Here is a 20,812-nt window from a genome sequence, read left to right on the forward strand (position 1 = left end):
TTTTTTATTAAAAATCGAAAAAGTCGATCTTTTGATTTGCTAGCTTGCTAGCTGCGTGCGTGCGTGCTTGCCTGCATATCGGCATATTTACCGGAGATAGAGAGGGGGGGCTCTCTATCTCTATCCTGATTGATCCTATCCCGGTCTTTCTGTTGCATGCAGGTCCCGGAAGGGTCGTGTTGTGCAGTGTCAGCATAAATGGGAAAGAGAAATAAAAAAGAAATCAATGACGATCCATCAATCCATTACTTCCTTTCTTTAACTCCCCGGTTCAGACTTCTCGCGCTATTGTAGCACTCAAGACCAGGGGGCAGGGGGCCTGGCCGGCTGTTCAATCAACATCCGACGAGGACCCGTCATATGGATGCGACGTCCGTATCGCGTGGCAAACAATAGATTCGCGATGATGATATTCTTTTTTTTCTTTTGGCGCCGGGGGTGTAGTCGTAAATTCGGATAGAGAGTGGCATTGTTTCCGTACGGTTTCATCTGTGCTAGACTGCGCCATGTCTTCTGGTTGGCCCTGGTGTGTGTGTGTGTACCTCCTATGTGAAGACAGACTGAAGAGGAGTTGTGGACCGGGGAAATGAATGCCCAAAGGCTTTTAGCGCTTCAGCCACCAGGAACGGGCGAAGCCACAAGTGAAGTACGGACCAGTCGATCTCAGTTCAGGGGCGTCGGCCGGGGCTGGCCGAAAAGCCCCAGGCACGTCGCACCCACCAACCACACCTGCGCTCCTCTCCTGCGCCAGCCGCACGTCGTCATCTCTTGGCATCCGACGACATCACTTCCTTATTGGGGGGCTCTATCTGACGTGTCTGTCATAAACTTCTTTTAGTCGGCGCAATTCCTACATGAAGCTAGAGATTGATACAGTAGTGGCGCATGGTACTACTGTAGTGTTAGAGAGATGCAAGACATGAGGGAGACACCTGTATCAGACGTACCTGTATGGAACTTATTTGCCAAGGCGCGCGGAGACGGCAGCTTCAACTCAACGGTCAAGAAACCCTCCGGATACTAAGTTTGGTATGCAGAGAGAGCGGCGCTACCAGAAGAATTTCAACATGTGAAGCTTGGCGTACATGTTGGAACTGCTTGTTTGGGCGTGAGGAGTGCAGAATACGCTTGGCATGCATGCTTAGACCAGCTTGGAAGGGCGTCAAGAGTTGCAAAGATCGATGCGGAAAGCTTGAAGCCCTGTCTAGATTATCGTAAACTCGTCAAAGTCTCTGGGCAGCGCGCTCAACCAAATGGCGTCAAGTCGCCTCTCCACGGCCGCTGTAAACTACTTGCGGCAGAAGGGTTGAACCTCCAGACACCGACGGTGCTTTGTACTTCCAGATTCTTGCCAGCTTCAGCAAGGAGCTTTTCCGCAATTGGGTGACCAGTCTCTTTGGTGAAGAACAGAGCTCTCCAGGACTCCTCAGCGGTCTCAGTTCGTTTACGCAGCTCCCTTTGTGCACTTTCTAGCTTGTTTTTCGAATCCGCAGTCTCCTGCATGTTGCCCGCTTTGATGGCTGCAATGACACCTTGCCAGGCTTTGCGTGATTCCCATGGATCCTGTCGTTCGATAGGCAACGTACGGAACTGGCTTGCTGTGGCAGATGCTACGCTGTACGTGTCAATCACGGTTCCAGCGTTATCTTTGATTTCGAATTGCTCCGACCAATTACCCTGAGCGGTGAGCCGACCAGAGTCAGCGATGATGTTACATATGTCGTTTACCAAGGGGGCGGGGGATGGCTTGCGGAGACTGACCTGCGCAACATAGATAGGCTCTTTGTGTTTCTTGTCCTGGGGTGGGTATACTGCTGCAGTCACATGATTCTTGTCGCCCGCCAAGCCGAACATCCTCCTTCCACTGAAATCGACCTCGGCCACATACCCATTGGAACAGACAATGGAGTAGGAGCCCTGAAGCTCTGGGTAAGGGCTGCCGGTGAGGATGCCCGTTACCTTCACGTTGGGCAAGGGGATCAGGTAATCCTCGTCAAACGCATCAAGGTGCAGAATTGCGTGACCGATCTGAGTGATATTTACTGTTCCCGTGAAGCGGATATCCTGCGCCCAGACATCAGCGCACTGCTGTACATGCTCAGCGTGGGATGGGGAGAATCTTACCTGCCGAGTGTAGCCTTCTGCCCGCACACCATGCTTATCGTTCCACAGGTAACATGCGGTCACTGGTGGATGGTGGCTCACTTGCTCTGCAATCAGATGGGTTTGGTCATCTTCCGTTGCGCCCACATCGCCAATGAAGACTTCACCGAGGAAGGCATTCAGTGGTTTCTTGACGCCTTGGCTGGGCTGCCGTCCGGCATACTGTTGCGACTTGAGGCTGGCTAGGAACCATTTGAGCACCGCCAGTATACGCTTGGCAGCGTCTTGTTCGTGTGCAGGAGCGTTGAAGAGCTCTGGTTGCTCGATCCAGTAACGCGGGAATTCAGTGGTGCTCTTATCGGCGAGGACGAAGGGGGGAGCAGTGATGGTTGAGAGATCCCCCTTGATCGTCGCTATCGACTACATCTTTTGCATCAGCCACGGCCCACGGAAATACTGTCCAGTCCATACAGGACTCGGCCACGATGTTTGACCTACTGCAAGGAACTGTTTGAGCCCGCTCTGTTGCTCGCTCGTGTCTGCCATGTTTGGTGTGCTGGATGGAATAACGATGCTCTACCGATCGGCTGACCCGTCAATATATCTCCTTTTGTACGAAGCCACGCAACACTTTGGCCACGTCGGTACCGTAGTGACGCTTGATTGCGCTGCTGGAGGCTGTGCTCGTGGCCCTTTTCTTGGAGGAAATCATGACGTAGGCCATATCTAAGCCCACTCTCTCACATGCCATGCAATCAACAACATGGACTCATTGTGAGTGCCCGATTAGATCGAGACTGCAATCGCGACGCTGTGCAGACTATAGGATGACTACGGATGTTGTTCTCTCAGCACATGTAGACGCAGTAGATTCATGAGCAACCACGCCAAGCATACCATCGCGAAGCTGCCCACGACGGGATTGCTGTGCTGATCGGCCAAGCGGCCAAACACTCTGCGACAATCACATTCGTTTCGACCATACCTTAACCAACACTCCCGCTTCGAACTGACTGACTCTTGACAGCATACCGCCGCCCGTCCATCATCACACACAGGCTGGGCGCCATGGCGAAACTCCTCAAGCAGCCGCTGAAGCTGGCGTTGGTGCAGCTGGCGACCGGAGCAGACAAGGCGGCCAACCTCTCGCGCGCTCGCTCCAAAGTGCTCGAGGCCACGTCCAAGGGCGCCAACCTCGTCGTGCTTCCCGAGTGCTTCAACAGTCCCTATGGAACGAAGTACTTCCCGAAATACGCCGAAACGCTCTTGCCATCGCCGCCGACCAAAGAGCAAGCACCCTCCTTCCACGCCCTGTCCGAGCTCGCAAAAGAGGCCAAGACATATCTGGTCGGCGGCAGCATCCCCGAGTACTGGGAGGAGACGAATAAGTACTACAATACCTCCCTGACCTTCGATCCCAATGGCAATCTGATCGGCACGCATCGCAAAGTGCATCTCTTTGACATCGACATACCGGGCAAGATCTCGTTCCACGAGAGCGAGGTGCTGTCGCCAGGCAACAAGGTCACTCTCATCGACCTGCCAGAGTATGGCAAGATCGCTGTGGCTATATGCTATGATATCAGGTTTCCTGAGCTGGCCATGATCGGCGCGAGAAAGGATGCCTTTCTGCTGGTGTACCCAGGCGCATTCAACCTCACAACGGGCGCCATGCATTGGGAGCTGCAGGCGCGCGCGCGAGCTATGGACAACCAAATATACGTCGGCTTGTGCAGCCCTGCGCGAGACATGGAAGCGGACTACAATGCCTGGGGACACTCGATGGTGGTCAATCCAAATGCTTCGATTCAATCTGAGCTGGATGAACACGAAGGTATCACGTATGCCGACTTGGACAACGCTACACTTGCTGAGTCGAGGACGGGCATTCCCGTCAACACTCAGCGTCGCTTTGACGTGTATCCAGATGTCAGCGCTGGTAAGGTGCGCTTTGAGGAGTAGTCGTGCGGAAGCAGCAACTGGCAGAGGCACATAATGAAGGAGCAGGCGAGGTAGGAAGTCATACGTAAAAGACGCACTTGCTTCGAATACTTAGCATCTTCATTCTCAGCCGTCTTTCGGGTTCAACACGCAAATCCTCACTACCTTACCCTTACCTTATCCTTCGCCCCTCTGAGCGATCACCTGGACTATTCCCTGCAGCCTATCACTACTCCATTACACGTTCCCTCTCACCCGCCACTACCCAGGCTTGAGAGCAGTCTGATTTGGCCACGAAAGCTGGCCATGGCCCGTGGAGACACTACCACGAGGAAGAGACTGCCATGGCTCGAGCCAGTACGCTCCACTGATACTCGCGATGAGAATAGGAGCGCGCCGATAACATACATCTCGCCCGCCTCCTTGAGCAACGACTTGAGGTACCGACCTACGGGCTCAACGCCCGAGATCAGAGAGCCGACACTGCGAAAGCATCCTCGATCCTACTCGGACAGCTCACAGCGACCTTCTGGTGTGCGATCGCATGCTATTGCCAGACCCAGGCGAGAGTTGAGCCAGCCGGAGATATCGTCATCTGAGTACAACTCCACTACTCCAAGCGACAAAGATCCCCTGCCGCCGGGCTTCCCCAAGAAAGATCCCAGATCATACGAAGAGCTCCTCAGTCCTGCTACCACAACGCTGAAGAGCCCGCACCCACATCTCGCACAACCAAAGCTCGAGCGAAAGCCGGGGACACGTAACTTGCAGCCGCGCTTGGCCGCGCAGTCGAGCCCGTTTCTGCTGCGCAATCAGCAGCCTACTTCACCTAGAAAAGGCACCAGGACACCTAAACCCAATCCAAATCCATATCGCTATGCCTCAAATACACCTCCAGCACTCACGCACACGACGCCGACCATAAATGCGCTTCCAGCGCATTTGATGGCACAGTCGACGAGCTCGTCTTCCGACAAACAGTCAATTTCGCCGACACCACCTTTACTGTATCGCTCTGCGAATACTCCACCGGCTGCGCCAACGCGTACTCTGCGCTCAATGGACTCGCTGCCCGCTCAATCCAAACAGCTGCACAGTTTTCCAGACCGCCTGGCTGCCCAGGAATCGGGCTACAAGCGCGAGTCTGGGAAGCCTGAAGCCATGTAAGCATCTCTGTCCTGTTCACTAGCCGTTGACTGATCGCCGCCTCGACAGCAACATCAGCTTGAAGCATCCTCGCCGGAATCACGTCAGTGTCAAGGACAATTTCCATCATCATATGCACCGTCCTATCGCTCGAGAATGGAGCCTGAGGCGCAAGCGTCTCACTTCGGCTATCGCCTGCCTAAACACCATATTCGTGGGCTTCATCGCGGGAATCTACGTAGGTGCACTGTCACCCTTAGCTTGAACTCGCACTGACACATTTACAGGCAGGTGAGGTACCCCGCATACAGTATCAGCTTGATGATGAGTCGCATTGGGTGATTCTAGGCAATGTCCTACTATTTGCAGGACTTGGTCTGAGTACATTGCTATTCTGGCCGCTACCATTGCTCCACGGCAGGCGCCCCTACGTACTGATCGCTTTTGGGGCCATGCTGCCGCTACAGATACCGCAGGCGATGGTTGTACAGCATCCGCACGGCTCGCACATGCTATACCGGACCGGATTATTGCTGCCTCGTGCCTTGACAGGGTTCGCTCTGGGCTTTGCCAATATCAATTTTCTGCCGACCTTATGGGACCTATGGGGAGCATCTCTCATGTCTGATCGCCCTCATCAAGAGACTGTAGCGTACGACGATGTTCGACGTCAAGGGACTGGAGTGGGAGCGTGGCTTGGCATGTGGACTTTCTGCTTCAGCAGCTCTCTCTCCGTCGGTTTCTTCACCGGCGCCTGTGTCATCTCCAAGCTGAATCCGAGCTGGGGCTTCTGGATTACAATTATGCTTTTGACCTTCTTCATGCTGGTGAACACGATCGCGCCGGAAACCAGAAAATCAGAGCATCGAAGAACTATTTCCCAATTCTTCGAGGACGAAACCAAGCATTTGAAGCGACGCGTCGCGCGAGGAGAAGTTAAACTCCACATTTCAAACGATGGACCCAAATGGTGGTTCGAGGAAGTGTGGGCGGGTGTCATACTCACCAAACGCATGGTTCTCCAGCCTGGATTCTTTGTTCTCATGGCCTACCTGGGCTGGATACAGGCTCAACTGACGCTTGTGATACTTCTGCTCGGAGCATTGCTCTCCCGCTCATACCGCTGGCCGTCGCAATGGGTTGGCCTGGCTGTGCTAGCTATTCCCACCGGAGCCGCACTCGCCATGCCGCTGACGCAAGCTTCGTTACTGAGTCGCGCTCGTGTAACACCTGCCCGAACAGACAGCATGACTTTCCAGCCCAGGGTTACCTGGAGCTCTCACTTGCTTCGAAGGGCCATCTTCACGTTGTTACTGCCATTCGCCGGCCTGGGCTTCTGTCTGTCGTCTTCTGGACCACCCGTGCATTGGAGCGCCGTGATTATCCTTGCAGGACTGGTCGGCTTTCTCGCAGACCTGGGGATTGCAGAGTGCGTGGGACTCATCATGGAGACATTTGACACGTGCGATTTACAGCCTGGAGTGAACACCAGACATCGTGTCCAGTCCATGACCATTATCGCAAAGAAGCGCCGCACCAATTACTCCTCGTTTCCACGCGTATGTGCGGGATGGTTCGCTGCACAGTCTCTGGGATTCTTCCTGGCAGCTGGCTCTACCGTTGCGGCCGGGCGAGTCACTGACAACTATGGTGCTCAAACGGCTATCTCTATTGTTGCAGCCATCCTATTGGCAGTCACAGTCATGCTGTTGATTGTATTGTGGAGATGGAAGGAGGTTCAGGTCATTCCCAACTTCACCATGGGCACTTTTCGGAGCAATAAAGAAACGGAGATGGGGCAAGGCGACCCCGAATGGAAGGCTGTGATCATTGGTCATCCCTCAGGCAAGATGAGGCGCATGAACTTGCTGGAAATGGGCGCCTGGTCTCGATGGACGGAGATACGGAAGCTGAACAAGCTGATCAAAGAGTAACGCAGAAGCGATTAAACAGGATGGAGTACTGGCTGTTTTGATCCTGCTTGATCCTGCCGCTACCGCAACTCCGAGTATTGTGGTCTCACTTCGTGCTTCGTCTCTAGAAATGTGTCGTATAATCGACGAAATGTGGTTCCAATGCTTGAAGACACCCTTGTATCGCAATGAGAAGTGCATTTTACCATGGATATGGATAAACCCACTTGTCAGTAGCTGCACTCTCAACTCTTTTTTCTCATCTCACATCAATATATCTTCTCCACAAACAGCTAATACATATAGCCCGTCTTTCTCTCTTTCTCGCTTCCTCCCTTTCTCGCGTTTCAGAGCGCCAAATCTAGAAGATGCGGTTCAATTGTCTACTCGAGGAAGAGGCAAGAAACAGCCCTCATCGCCTGCTGAGGTGCTGGCCCGAGGTGTATATATACATATATATATATATATCGGCGCACCGTCTACACCAATCTTCCCTTCTTCAATTCACGTCCAGTGAGTGAGTACACACCACTCTCCTTTTGCGGCGAGAAGAGCTCTCCAAAAAATCCCCTTGCTTCCCTTCCATTTTCCCATTTCACATTCCCCTTATCCCGCAAATTCCCCCTTCGCACCTCCTCTCGCAATCCCCGGCGTAAAACTATACACATGTCCTCCTAAATCTCCCTCTTGAGGAGGCTCGGAAGTCCCTCGATGCGAAGCCGATGTAATATATAAAGTTTCGAAATTGGGCCCGCCCCAGGTTGGACAGGTGATGTTGTAGGATGGAAGGATCTGTTGGAGAAGAAGAAGAGGAGAAGGAGGGGCAGGAGGGTTAGACTTTGTTTTTTCTTTTGGTATCGGGAAGGACGGGAATACAGCAGTAGGATACGTACAATTTCGGCAAAAACTTCGCCTTGTGGTGTAAATGCCATGATGCGCCAGGTGGCGTACATTGCTATCCAGAGATTTCCGTTTGTGCTTTGGGTAGTTTTTTTGATTCTTGTCAATTTGGGTGTTTTGGTTTTTTGTGATTGGGAAAAGGGAGAGGGAAATGTTGGCTTGTACTTACTCTATCACCATGCCATCGGGTTCTCCTCCTGGTGAGTTTCTTTTATCGATCAAGAGACGCTTGTGGGAGATGGTACCGGATTCGAGATGGAAATTGTAGGCGAAGACTTTTTTTCCGACGGAGTCGTTGAAGTACACTGTTGTTTTTGGTTTTTTTCACCAGAGTCAGTTGGATATCTTTATAGGAGGTAAGGTGATTGGGGTGAGTACGCATTTTTCGCGCCTTTCTGTCTTTCTCTCTCTCCAAAAAAAAAAAAGAAAAGCATTCTGGGAAAAAGAAATAAAAAATGAAAATAGAGTAGTAGAAAAAAACACTCACTACTCTTCCAATCCGGACTCCACCCTACTCCATTCCCACAAATCACTCCCCGATCCATCAAATGCAACGTCCCATCCAAATCATACCTCCACAACCTCCCCACCGGCTCGCCCAAATCCTCCAACACGCGTTCCTTCCCTTCATCAGACGCAACAGCATCAACAGCAGCAGCAGCTCTCACATCAATTTCCGCCAGCCATAACCTCCCTTTCGCATCCACTCCCCCATCATTAAATCTCCTCAACCCCCGTTCCTCAGCCGGAATAATCTCCTTGACAACTTCCAGTTTTCCAGTGTCTTCGTCGAGAAATGCGATTCCTTGGTAGTAGGCGCAAATGTAGGATTTGGGATGGGATTGCCGGAAGAAGAGGACGGAGACGCTGTCGGAGAGGGAGATTCTCTTGCTCGGTCCGAGGGGTTGGTGGGTGGTGGGATCGAGGTGGAGGATGTGTAGTTCGGGAGGAGTGATGAGGCAGTCGACCCAGTGTAAGGTGGAATCTGAGGCGCGGTAGATGGGGGATTCGCCGAGGACCATGGGAGGGTTGCATTTGTAGAAGGGTTCGGAGGGTGCTGTGAAGATTTGTGGGGTGGGAGACATTGCTGGTGTTGTTGATTTTGTTTTTTCTTTGTAGTTGTTGTGGTTCCTTACTATCGTCGTTCTTGTTGTCGATGATATATTTTGTTGTTGTTATTGTCAAGATCTGACAAGGCTTGCCGTTGTTCTGGGTGCTCTGAAGAGCTTCGTGCCTGGTAAAAGCTTGATATGCAAGGATCATATTTATCGTATACGCGCCGCGGGCAACTCAGCTCGCCTCGCATCATGTTGTAGCGAGATGTCCGAAAGAAGTCTTCCAATTAATCCTGAGAGAGCGTTTACAGAAGGTATACCATTAAACCACTTACTGAGTACAGGTGTTATTGAAGATGTCAAGTCCTCAGTAATCGGATACTCGATAAAGGCTACTTTACGCAGGAAAATATCATACTCACCACCCATTCGACAGATTATATATCCTTCCTCAATCCCTGCTCACTCTTCAACCACTCCCTCACTTCATTCGCACTCTCATTCGGAGGAAAAACGGGATAAAAGACCTTCCGAATCCTCCCATTTTCAATTACCATACTCAACCTCTTCATCAGTATCTGTCCCTTATACTCAAACGTCGGCAATTGAAGACCTTTCACCAACTCCAGCCCCTCATCACTCAAGAGATGAAAAGGTAAATGCGTTCTCCCCTTCAATTCCTGCTGATATGGCGTATCTTGCGTACTCGCGCCAAAAATCTGACTGACGCCGAGCTCATTAACAAAGTCTTGAAAGGCATCACGGAACGAACATGCTTGTGGTGTACAGCCTCTCGCGCCGGGAATTGCGTTCCAGTCGTCGGGGACTGTCTCGTTGGGGGCTGCGGTTCGAGGGTAGCAGAAGAGAATGGTTCGGCCCGAGAGAGTCGAGAGGTTGATGGAGTTGCCGGATGTGGAGGCGAGAGAGATGGAGGGAATGGTCAGGCCGGTCAGGTGATTGCTTGCTCCGTCGTCTTCTGGTTGGGGAATGTCGGATGGGAACGTCGTGTCTGGTTCGGTGGGTGAGCTTTTCAACTGGATTTGGGTAGATATTGTATTCAGTATTCACTTACGAGCCATGCTGGGCATTTATATCTCAATTTTCGCTGATTATCATTTATCGATGGCCTGTATTCTGGCGACAATGCGCAGTCCGTACACCTTATACACAAACCTACCCCGGTATTTCGATACGTTACTAACTTTAATCTGTAATCGCATTGTCGCCAGAATACAAAGGGCCCCGGCGTGCAGGTCTTTGACGACATCCATGACGCGCTTTGACGCGACGCGTGCAACATACAGGTCAGGTAGTACACACAGCATACATGTAATATAGGTAGAAATATCATGCCAGAAACCCAAACCAGAAGAGTGCATTAGCAAGATTGAGCAAGAATGCCGTCCCAAGACCACGCCTCCAACATGGAGAAGAACTTTGAGCCCATATCCGAACCGCAAAAGCTCACTTACAACAAGGAGAATCCACGCCATAACGCTCCCACAGACGTCGATTACGAACCTCATCCAGAATCTTCCCTCCCGCTCTCCCCTTCCCGTCAAGCAATCGTTACGTCCATTACCAACCTCTACTCCGGCTCCTGCCAAGAAGGCGGAACAGGCGAACAAGACTTGAAAGTCTACGCTGCCGAGTCCGTCTACGACGATCCCTGGTCCTACTGCGATACGCGGTATAAAATAGCCGGACAATGGTACGGTATACCCAAGCTCTTTGACTCCAAAACGCTCGCGACAGAAGTAGTAGAGAATTCTGAAGCCTCCAGCAATCCTCATGCAGCCCCTGGAGAGGATGCTCGAATCGTGTTCAAGTTGAGACAGGAGTATACGATCAAGGCGATCCGAGTCAGTAAAGCTGTGAATAGTCTGGTGAGCTTGACTTTGCAGAATGTGGATGGGGAGGAGAAGGTGCGATATCATAAGGATCAGTGGAATCATAAGGATTATAGCCACGAGGGATTGGGGAGAGTGATGAAGGAGTTGAATGGAGATCACTTGACGAAGATTACGAGGCCACCTGGTTGGTTGAAGGAGGGTGCAGAGACGGATGGAGTTCCGACTTCGTAGGCATTGATACGAAGGTTCATATGAGGGAAGACGTCAGTATAGATTCTCCTTGGCAACCGAAGTCGCATTGTGAGAGCTCTCGTTAAGGTTGAAGCCAATGGCTATGCTATGCTTCGTGACGCAATTCGCAACTGCTTCGCCATAGGTACAGGTACATGTGAATGTACATTCGTGGGGTACATATATACAGGTATGTGCCTGTACTATAGTCTCCATCCGACATCCTCTCTACCGCAACCTACCTACCTGAGAAAAGACTCCTCAACCAACCCTTCCATACCTACCTACCTACCTACCTACCTACCTACACAAACAACAACCACCACCACCATGACCGAACTTCCCCGAAAATCCCAAACCTACAACCCTCCCAACGTCCCCGCACCCCAACCCCAATTCTCCCAAGTCAACACCTTCACCTTCTCCCCCGGAGACACTCTCGTCGCCGTCACCGGCCAACTCGCCATTCCGCCCCCCAACAACAACCCCAACAAGAACTCCGAAGCAGAAGAACAAAGTACACCCCAAAACTTCGAAGATCAAGTCCGCCTCGCACTTTCAAATTTAGAAAATTGCCTCAAAGCCGTCGGAGCTCGCAAGAGAGACATTTTTAAAGTTACACATCATGTTGTAGATTTTGATCCCGTGAAGCAGAATCCCAGTCGCGTGTTTATTGAGTGGTTGGAAGATGAAGATGGAGATGGAGATGATGTGGGGGAATTTCGACCCGCGAGTGCTATGTTGCCGGCGTGGAGGTTGGCGGGGGAGGAGTGGAAGTATGAGTAAGTCTTTTTTTTTTTTTTCTTTTCTAGCGTTAGAGTGGATAGGGGACGTTTTGATCGAATGAATGTGTGGAAAGTTTGGTCTAGGATGTGTGCGCTGACTAGTTTGGATTGGTTCTTGTTTGGGTGCGTGTGTGTAGGATTGAGACTTGGGCGATTATACCCGGTCGTCGATAGGGATTTCATGAGCGGAGGAGGTGTAGGTTCAAAATGTGTGTAGATGTGACTACCTACTCAAGGTACCTACCTGAATATAGCACGAAGTGCGTATCTGCCACGTTTGACTACCTGTACTTACCTACAAGGTAAGGTGTTGTATACACGCCCGAGCTGAAGCACTTTCTTCGTCAGCAGAGCGCGTAGAGTTGTATAGGTAATGCTAGTTCTTTTTGATATCGAAACAACATCCTCTTATCTTATTCTCAGTCAGTATTCCCGCTGATAATAGTAGCACTGGAGAGAAGAACGATACTAGGTAGGTACCTTATCACAGCATGTGAAAGAAGAGGCCGAAGAAGAAACCGGGCCGGCGGCAGAGGCCGACAAAAGCCAGCACCGAGACGACTGCCAAGACAATTAGCTAGGGCAAATCAAAATCGACCGGACCGGCAAGACAAAGACAGATAAAGTTAGGGCAAAATCGAAAGGAAAGGTCATGAGTCCCCTGCTAAAGAAAACTCTATTGCAATGTTATCTGGTACCTGTACCTTAGGTACTGTTACTACGGAGAGAAAGAGAATCACCAAAGAAGACTACAAGCATTTGGACAAGAAGGGGAAAGCAATAAGTGGCAATAGCTTGGCAATAAGAATCGCTCGGCAATCGAAATCGGGGCGATACATATACCGATCAGTCTGCCGAGTGCCGGATGTTCTGCTCAAGGAGACGCGGTATCTATTCACCCGAACCCAGCTGGAAAGTATTCGGGAGATAGGAGGAGACTTTTTGCTAAAATGAACGATGGATCGAAGCCAGATCTCGCGACGCGAGGAGTGCAGTGATTGAAAGAGGATTGTTGAAATGGGTCTGGTCTTCTATTGTCAGGGTGTTGTTTTACCCAGACTCAGCCTGGAGAGCTATGAGGAAGACAAAAAGCTTCGGCGGCTTGGTGAGTCCCGGCTAAGATGGGACTCGCTGATACGTGAACTGACCCCTGCGTTCAATGGAGAGTTGTTCTGCCAGAAAGTGAAGCTCCTCCTCCTCCTCCACGCTTCTACCCCAATAGGTAATTCTCCTTTGCCCAACAACAATCACCAAACCACGACTGGACTAGGCTGCCCACTACCCCGCCGCCTCTCCACCTTGTAATTTCATGCCATCCATGTCGCCCACGCCTCTACTAGTACGGCCATGGCGGTGAGGTTGACCGAGAGTGGAGAGACGGCGAGTTAGGTGAACATGACGCCGCTGTGTCACTCGACATCCTACCCTGTTGAGCAAGGAGGAACTGTAGATATATCGTATCTTCTCCGCTGAGTGCTTGCAGGGCTCTCCTCCTCGTCAGGAAAAGCAAGTATGAAGTCGTTTCTTCTCAACGCAGGCGCCCTGCTTTCGTGGGCCTCGACTGCCCACTCTCTCACCTACACCAATGTTTCCGAAGTCCCACTGTACGGACAAAGCCCACCTGTCTTTCCATCACGTGCGTTTCAATGGTGCAGCTCAACATCTTACCATTGTACTATACTGATGTTGAGTAGCCGAAGGTAATGGAGGGACCGACCCGGCATGGCAAGCTGCGTACGCGAAAGCACGCAAAATTGTCGAGCAGCTCACATTGTTGGAGAAGGTCAACATGACCCGCGGTCATGAAGGGCTATGCGTGGGTAATGGTGGAAAGGTCCCCAGACTGGGGATACCCGCCGCATGTTATGCCGATGCTCCAGATGGCATCCGAGGGCAAGAGTTCGTCTCGGCCTTTCCAGCACAGCTGACGGTCGGTGCCACTTTTGACAAGCAGCTCATGTACGAGTATGGCAAGGCGTTGGGTGAGGAATATCGAGGCAAAGGGATCAACTCGGCTCTCTTACCTGTCGCGGGTCCCTTGGGCCGAATCGCGCGTGGGGGCCGCAACTGGGTGAGTACATGGACCTGATGAAAGCATCACCAAACCACTCATTTACCCATATCTGACCATGATCACAGGAGGGCTTTGGCGCGGATCCGTTCTTGTCATCGGTTGGCATGTACGAGGTTACCTCTGGGCTGCAGTCCGCTGGGGTCATCGCCACAATGAAGCACTGGCTCCTCAATGAGCAAGAATATCGTAGGATCCCCGGAGACTTGGGGGAAGCCATTTCCAGTAATGCAGATGATCGGACCATTCACGAGTTATACGCATTTCCGTTCATGGGTGCTGTGAAAGCAGGTGCTGCTTCGGCTATGTGCTCTGTATGCCTCCCCGCGCCTCCTTTCCAACTGATCGACACAGTGTGTTAACGATTCTGTTTTTCTTCTTCTAGTATCAACGCGTCAACAACTCGTACAGCTGCCAGAATTCCAAGCTGTTGAACGGCATCCTGAAGGGAGAGTTGAACTTCCAAGGCTTCGTGGTATCCGACTGGGATGCTCAAATGTCAGGCGTTGCAACCGCCAATGCCGGCATGGATCTCGTGATGGGGAATGGAGGATATTGGGGTGACAACCTGACGCAGGCCGTCACTAATGGCTCCGTGGCAGAGACCCGCCTCAACGACATGGTGACTCGAATCCTCGCGGCGTGGTATCACCTAGGGCAAGATGCCGGTTTTCCAGAAGTGGGCGTGTACTCTTATGACGAGCAACATCCCATCATCGATGTTCGTGGCGACCATGGCGCGCTGATTCGCAAGATCGGGGCCGCTGGGGCAGTTTTAGTCAAGAACGTCAATCACGCTTTGCCACTGAAAAAGCCAAGGTTCCTCAATATATACGGCTATGATGCCAAAACCCCCGACTCTCCCTGGACCACGCCTTCGCGATACGGAGGCGGTTATGATGTGAATTTCGGCAAGTCAAGTTTTCCACCTATGCCACATCTCGAGACGTCTGCTAACTGATCTCGTCTCTTTGCTTTTTCAGGTTGGGAAACATTCAATGGCACTCTCGCTACCGCCGGGGGCAGTGGCTCGAGCACACCTTCATACATGGTCTCTCCCTTCGATGCCATTCAGCGCAGAGTCATGGCAGATCGAGGCATGGTTCGATGGGACTTTGCGAGTGAGAATCCAACTGTGTACGCCAACGCAGATGCGTGCCTGGTCTTCATTAATGCCTATTCATCCGAACAATTTGACAGGACTCGTCTCACCGACGAATTTTCCGACAATTTGGTCAACAATGTTGCAGCGAAATGCTCAAACACCATGGTGGTTTTGCACACTGCTGGTACTCGCGTCGTGGACGAGTGGATTGAGCATGAGAATGTCACGGCTGTGATCTACGCTTTGCTGCCTGGAGAGGAGTCGGGAAACTCCATTGTTGACGTTCTCTACGGCGATGATGGACCGTCGGGACGTCTGCCCTTCACCGTCGCGAAGAGTGACAGCGACCATGGAACTCTGCTGAACTCGACCATCGGATCCGGTCCCTTTCCCCAGTGTGACTTTGCTGAAGGGCTGTACATTGACTACCGCCACTTCGAGCAGCAGAACGTAACTCCTAGATTCGAGTTCGGATTTGGCTTGAGCTACAGCAGCTTCAAGTACTCCAACCTCGTCATCACTCCCGTGAGCAGCAACACGCACGAATGGCCGACCCCGAACGTGCCGATTCCCCAAGGCGGCCATCCTGAGCTGTGGGAGACGCTCTTCCATGTGACACTTGACATTACGAATACTGGAGGTGTCGCAGCAGCCGAAATCCCACAACTCTATGCTTCCATTCCGACCGCACCGAAGTGGCAACTCCGTGGCTTTGATCGTGTTTTTCTGGAGCCTGAGCAGACCAAGCGCGCGACTATGAAGATCTCGAGGAGAGATCTCTCGGTGTGGAACGTGGTTCATCAGCAGTGGCAGTTACAGCAGTGCGAGTATCCTGTTTTTGTCGGTTCTTCTTCTCAGACGCCGCTGCTGGAGGGCTCGATCACTTTCTGAAGTGTGTGATGTGGTATGGTGTTTTTTTGTGTTCATATAGCACTCACTGGAGGAAGACATGGTATGTCTCGGAAGCAGCTCTGACGTTGCTGGTGAATGAGTCATATACAGGAAACAAATATTAGAATCAGACACTAGGGGAACTGCCCTTGTGTAAAGTGATGCTACTAGGAATTATTGATGTCGCTTTTATTTTCAGTCCATCTCAATGATAATGTCGTTCCTCTTCCATGCTGTTTTTCGGCACGGCACGCCGCTCCGAGACACATACACCTCACTTTGAACAGATTTGCCCTCTCTTTGCTTCGTTCCCACTCAGCAACTCCAACTTTCTCATATTTCGCAATCACTGACGACAAAAATTGTCGGAGACATCAAGTCCAAGGCAGACAGCGTATGGCCACGTCAAATGAAGAAAAACAGCTTAAGACAGATGACGGCCTCGCACTCCTCGACAGCTTGAGAAATCACATCCTCGAGCAGCTCGACCATGCAGTACCAAACGACTGCATTCAACTTTGCAAGCTCAGCACTCTCGCCATTATAGCAGATCGTCCCGAAGATGTTCTCGAAAAGGCCAAGGAACAGCTGCACGCCTACCCCTACGAGAAGGTGCCAACTCATTGGCGGCGACTGTACGAAGATGCCAGTCTTCATCTTGCTGCAAAGCTGCTGAAAGAGCGAATCACTCAATTACAAAAGTTCGCTTCACCTACAGCATCATTTGCAACATTCAATCCTGCCAAGCGTCAAAAGCTCGATCGGGATATCCCCCGTACCAACGACTGGCTGGCAGAATTTTGCAATGTCGTAGACAGAGCCGTCATCATCTCGGGCGCACCTGGTCGCAAACATCTCATTGACGATACCTTAAAGCACTTGGAAGTTTTTGTCAAGTCTGAATGGACCGACGCTCCCCCTCGAAGACTTCTTACCCCTCGACCTCCTCCTCTGGACACGCCTTACGCTATTCTACGCACACCGCGTAGCTGGGACTTTGAAGAGTTTCAATTACATCTCGATACTACAGGCAGTCCTGTTATTATCCCTGATACATTTGAGCATTGGCCTGCACGAACACACTGGGACGATATTAATTACCTTTTATACAAAACTCTCGGTGGCAAGCGTGTTGTCCCTGTCGAAATCGGGAGTAGCTATACTGAAGCTAATTGGACGCAAAAAATTATGCCTTTTGGGGCTTTTGTTGAAAATTATCTTCTTGCACCTTGTCAACAAGAACAAGAAGAACAACAAGAACAAGAACCTTCTCCTCCCATCGGCTACCTCGCCCAACACAACCTCTTCACCCAAATCCCCTCTCTCCAATCCGACATCTCCACTCCAGACTACTGCTACACCACCCCTCCACCAACAAACCCCTCCTTCTCCACAACAAAAACTTCCACCATCCAACAACCCCAACCTCTCGACTCCCCCCTCCTCAACGCCTGGCTCGGCCCCCCAGGAACCAAAACCCCTCTCCACACCGACCCCCATCATAACATTCTCTGCCAAGTCGTCGGATACAAATACATTCGATTATACAATCCCCTCTGGACGAAATACTTGTATCCTGCGGGTGTGGATGCGGCTGGGGTGGATATGGGGAATACGTCGTTGGTGGATGTGAAGGTTTGGAGGGGGGATGTGGATGAGGAGGAAAAGAAGAAATTTCCGGAATTTGGAAAAGCGGAATATTTAGAGGCGGTTTTGGGGCCGGGAGAGTGTTTGTATATTCCATTGGGGTGGTGGCATTATGTGGAGAGTTTGACGGCGAGTTTTTCGGTTTCGTTTTGGTGGAATTGAGGGGTGGGGGGTTGTTCTTGTTTGTTATAGTGGAGGAGAGAGGAGAGAGAGAGAGAGAGAGTGTGTGTGTGTATGTGTGTATTTTCTTTCGAAGCGCTCGAAACAAGAGGTCTTCTTCTCTCTAAAACTGCCTCGCACGCTTCGACTTCGCTCTGAGCGTAGGACCAAACTTAAACATGACAAAAGCAATCATACTCAACAGCGTGCCCAAAATGGCCAAAATGAGTCCCGCATACTGACTGCCCACATTATGAAAAAACTGACTCGCAAACAAGGGCGAAACGGCACCGAGCGTATTCCTCATAAACCCTTGCCCAGCAATCGCCGAACCCGAATTCTCGCCATAGCAATCCGCCGTGTACGAGTAGGTCGCCTCAAAGACGAAATAGATTCCAAAAGCAATCGGAGCGAGAGCGATGGTGGGAGCGATCCAAGGGAGATAGCCGTATTGCGTAAAAGAGTAAATGAAGAGACCAATGGGGAACCAAATGGAACCGAACATGGCGCCATAGAGACGTGTTTCGGGAGTTGCGACGCGGTCGGGGTCGTCCATGATTTGTTCGTATTTCCACATTTGGAGATGATGGGCCGCCCAGCCGAGCGTGGTGCCGATGGCGAGACTGAGATAGGGTAGACCGGATACACCTTCGTTCCAACCGCGTTTTTCCGAAAATGTAATGGGGATGACGGAGAGGAAGAGAAAGACGACGAACCAGCAAAAAGAGATCCAGAGGCCGAAGGCGAAAACTACGGGCTCGGTGGCGAGCATCTTGAAGGCTTTGACGGATGATGCTTTGAGCATGCTTTTGAGAGAGGGTGTTTCAATGTCATCTGGGCCGACATAACGCTCATCTCCCGTTGCTGCACGAAGCTGCTTCGCGCGCTTGTGGAGGAATGTTCCACCGCGAGTTTCGGGGAAAAAGGCAAAGATGCAGAGCAGGAGCGGGATGTTACTGAGTCCTTGGATGCCTTCGGTCCATCTCCATCCCAAATGTTGATCAATGAAGCCCGCGTACACGGGCGCGAAGACGGTGCCGAAGATGGCGATGAAGGCAAACATTGCCATGGGCCTGCTGCGATCGCGAGGCAGATACATATCGTCAAATGTCCCTCCTACGAGAATCGTCCCGACACAGCCGAAGAGACCTGATCATCAATTGCATGGTCAGCAGCCTGCGATGATGACAGCAGCGGGGTGTGTGGTTTGATGGACTTACCGAGGAAAGCCCGCATGACGAGAATGGTGGCCATATTCTTTCCCAACGCCAGACCAATGAAGCACAAGGAGAAGCACAAGTATGCGCTCGCATACACGACCTTGCGCCCGACGAGTTCGCAGAAAGGTGCCAAGAAGAGCGGCGCGATGGCGCAGACAATGTTGAAGAGGAACAAGCCCAGCTGGCCAATCTCGGTTGATACACCGAATTCTTCCGTCATGCCATTGATGGTCGAGCTGTATGCTGTTGTCGCCAGTCCGATGAAGAGCGTCATGAGGTTCAGCATCGTCGTGACACTGCCTTTCCACCAAGGACTCCAGTTGAAGGGATTCACAGGATCGCCCATGGCATATCGTAGCACAATGTACTCTTTCCCATCTTGCTCCACGATCTCGGTCAAAGTGAGTGGCATATCGATGTCGACTTCGGTGAGCGGGCCATGTCTGTCATGCAGACCAGCTTCTTTGTTCCCTTCCTTGAATCGCCCTCCCACTATTCTCCCCACTTTCGGCGGCACATTCTCTGCTCTGTCAATCTCTGGTTTCTGGTTGACCTCTGATCGGGTATCTGGGGTGGCAGTATAGGGCGTCCTGGAAATCTTATCTGTGTATTTGCTCCATACACTGGGGGTTCTCGAGGCAGAGGGCCTCGAAGCTGTTTCCGGCATGATGAAGAACAGTAGTGGTATAGAGCAAAGTCTATTGGAGGAAAACGTGTATCATGAAATATGTAGCAAAAGAGGTGAGCCTACCTTTTGTGCTTTTCACGCGGCACACCGGCCTCTGACGATGCGTTTGGCAACCAAGACACTATGCTGTCACGGTTCCGCGCAGGTCGTCGTCGTTGAAGATGATCTCATATGAAGGTGGACCAGATGGAGAGGTCCGCAAAGTGGCCGTGAAGTGACCGAGAGGTTGGCGACGCCACAGGCCGCGGTTCCGAGAAGTGAAAGCTAAATTGATGCGGTCGGCGTATACTGACCTCGTAGGAGGTAGAGTGTGATGTCGTCAGCAGACTCGTCCTGAAGCTGCCTTAGCCGTGACATTGCCTGCCGTCGCCGTCATGAGAATGGTGTCAGCAACATGAACGTTGCCAATGATGATGAGAAAAGGCCGGAAGAAGAAGATGAAGTGAGTGAAGGCGGACGTCATCGCTGTAGTAGTTAGACTAAGTCAGTGCTGTCCTTGCAAAAAACTTCTTAGCGCCTTCGTCTTTTCTTCGGCGTCTGACGGCGCGCCAGATTTTATTCACTGACGACCTACACGGACCGCGCCGTGCCTCCCGCTTCGAATTTGACGTCGTAGAACAAATGACCCTGCATCAGAGTCTTCGCTCAACCATTTGTGTTGTTATGAGTTATTTCGAATACGCATCTCTCTCCGACGTCTCACCTGCGTTCTTCTAAAAGTGCAAACTCAGAACTCCGGGTTTCCACTTTTCTTTCTTACCGCTTTCCTCCTCCAACCATCCGAATCTTATTTTTTTTCTCTCTCCTCCATCCTCGGCGCTCATGCCGGATCCTCTCATATACATAATTCTGTAGCGTATAAGCATGCCGGAAATACGCGAAAGATGTGAAGTTCACGTGGGAACAAGTCCATCCGCGTCTCTTCGCAAAGTTCACTCGCGAGCGCCACCTCGCATAGGACTTCCCGTTCCTCTTCCACCGAGGCACGCGTGGCACGGGTTCGGCCCTCTAGAAAGACTTTAGAAGGACTCTAGAAGCCCGACCTACACTATACATGTATGTACTGTAGTACTTGTGCACCTGCATATTAACGGGCGCCGCAAA

At 51.5% G+C, this 20,812-nt stretch overlaps 10 protein-coding genes across 10 annotated transcripts; 6 read left to right on the forward strand and 4 right to left on the reverse strand.

Annotated features, from left to right (window-relative positions):
* Window positions 1-731: 731 nt before the first annotated feature.
* SEPMUDRAFT_147976 (Oxysterol-binding protein) lies at window positions 732-2,906 on the reverse strand. The gene is made up of 5 exons (XM_016904629.1): window positions 2,602-2,906; window positions 2,125-2,523; window positions 1,762-2,064; window positions 948-1,677; window positions 732-891 (listed from the first exon to the last, which is right to left on the reverse strand). The coding sequence occupies exons 1-4, from the start codon at window positions 2,647-2,649 to the stop codon at window positions 1,246-1,248; spliced, it is 1,182 nt and encodes a 393-aa protein (XP_016762292.1). The 5' UTR covers window positions 2,650-2,906; the 3' UTR covers window positions 732-891; window positions 948-1,245.
* A 127-nt stretch (window positions 2,907-3,033) lies between these two features.
* Window positions 3,034-7,259, forward strand: SEPMUDRAFT_62300 (uncharacterized protein). The gene is made up of 3 exons (XM_016909594.1): window positions 3,034-5,207; window positions 5,260-5,428; window positions 5,478-7,259. The coding sequence occupies exons 1-3, from the start codon at window positions 4,351-4,353 to the stop codon at window positions 7,122-7,124; spliced, it is 2,673 nt and encodes an 890-aa protein (XP_016762293.1). The 5' UTR covers window positions 3,034-4,350; the 3' UTR covers window positions 7,125-7,259.
* On the forward strand, window positions 3,172-4,065 carry SEPMUDRAFT_41476 (nitrilase family protein; the record flags this gene model as incomplete). Its single annotated transcript, XM_016908828.1, has 1 exon — window positions 3,172-4,065. The coding sequence occupies one exon, from the start codon at window positions 3,172-3,174 to the stop codon at window positions 4,063-4,065; it is 894 nt and encodes a 297-aa protein (XP_016762294.1).
* A 414-nt stretch (window positions 7,260-7,673) lies between the features above and the next one.
* SEPMUDRAFT_62303 (uncharacterized protein) lies at window positions 7,674-9,088 on the reverse strand (the record flags this gene model as incomplete). Its single annotated transcript, XM_016909595.1, has 4 exons — window positions 7,674-7,895; window positions 7,997-8,081; window positions 8,173-8,308; window positions 8,491-9,088. The coding sequence occupies 4 exons, from the start codon at window positions 9,086-9,088 to the stop codon at window positions 7,710-7,712; spliced, it is 1,005 nt and encodes a 334-aa protein (XP_016762295.1). The 3' UTR covers window positions 7,674-7,709.
* A 316-nt stretch (window positions 9,089-9,404) lies between these two features.
* On the reverse strand, window positions 9,405-10,137 carry SEPMUDRAFT_131897 (redoxin family protein; the record flags this gene model as incomplete). Its single annotated transcript, XM_016902455.1, has 2 exons — window positions 9,405-10,067; window positions 10,131-10,137. 2 exons carry the CDS (start codon window positions 10,135-10,137, stop codon window positions 9,496-9,498), a joined length of 579 nt encoding a protein of 192 aa, XP_016762296.1. The 3' UTR covers window positions 9,405-9,495.
* Window positions 10,138-10,473: 336 nt separating this feature from the next.
* Window positions 10,474-11,438, forward strand: SEPMUDRAFT_82189 (uncharacterized protein). Its single transcript, XM_016910301.1, has one exon. It carries the CDS (start codon window positions 10,483-10,485, stop codon window positions 11,140-11,142), a length of 660 nt encoding a protein of 219 aa, XP_016762297.1. The 5' UTR covers window positions 10,474-10,482; the 3' UTR covers window positions 11,143-11,438.
* Window positions 11,439-11,472: 34 nt separating this feature from the next.
* On the forward strand, window positions 11,473-12,200 carry SEPMUDRAFT_162367 (YjgF-like protein; the record flags this gene model as incomplete). The annotated part of the gene is made up of 2 exons (XM_016907998.1): window positions 11,473-11,924; window positions 12,065-12,200. The coding sequence occupies 2 exons, from the start codon at window positions 11,473-11,475 to the stop codon at window positions 12,099-12,101; spliced, it is 489 nt and encodes a 162-aa protein (XP_016762298.1). The 3' UTR covers window positions 12,102-12,200.
* A 1,239-nt stretch (window positions 12,201-13,439) lies between these two features.
* Window positions 13,440-15,994, forward strand: SEPMUDRAFT_162368 (glycoside hydrolase family 3 protein; the record flags this gene model as incomplete). Its single annotated transcript, XM_016907999.1, has 5 exons — window positions 13,440-13,563; window positions 13,622-13,998; window positions 14,067-14,312; window positions 14,384-14,909; window positions 14,982-15,994. 5 exons carry the CDS (start codon window positions 13,440-13,442, stop codon window positions 15,992-15,994), a joined length of 2,286 nt encoding a protein of 761 aa, XP_016762299.1.
* Window positions 15,995-16,390: 396 nt separating this feature from the next.
* Window positions 16,391-17,882, forward strand: SEPMUDRAFT_62318 (Clavaminate synthase-like protein; the record flags this gene model as incomplete). The annotated part of the gene is made up of 2 exons (XM_016909596.1): window positions 16,391-16,643; window positions 16,713-17,882. The coding sequence occupies 2 exons, from the start codon at window positions 16,391-16,393 to the stop codon at window positions 17,801-17,803; spliced, it is 1,344 nt and encodes a 447-aa protein (XP_016762300.1). The 3' UTR covers window positions 17,804-17,882.
* On the reverse strand, window positions 17,872-19,687 carry SEPMUDRAFT_62321 (MFS general substrate transporter; the record flags this gene model as incomplete). Its single annotated transcript, XM_016909597.1, has 2 exons — window positions 17,872-18,949; window positions 19,021-19,687. 2 exons carry the CDS (start codon window positions 19,685-19,687, stop codon window positions 17,925-17,927), a joined length of 1,692 nt encoding a protein of 563 aa, XP_016762301.1. The 3' UTR covers window positions 17,872-17,924.
* Window positions 19,688-20,812: the final 1,125 nt, after the last annotated feature.

This window comes from Sphaerulina musiva, assembly GCF_000320565.1.
Source record: "Sphaerulina musiva SO2202 unplaced genomic scaffold SEPMUscaffold_3, whole genome shotgun sequence".
Classification (NCBI taxonomy): Eukaryota; Fungi; Ascomycota; class Dothideomycetes; order Mycosphaerellales; family Mycosphaerellaceae; genus Sphaerulina; species Sphaerulina musiva.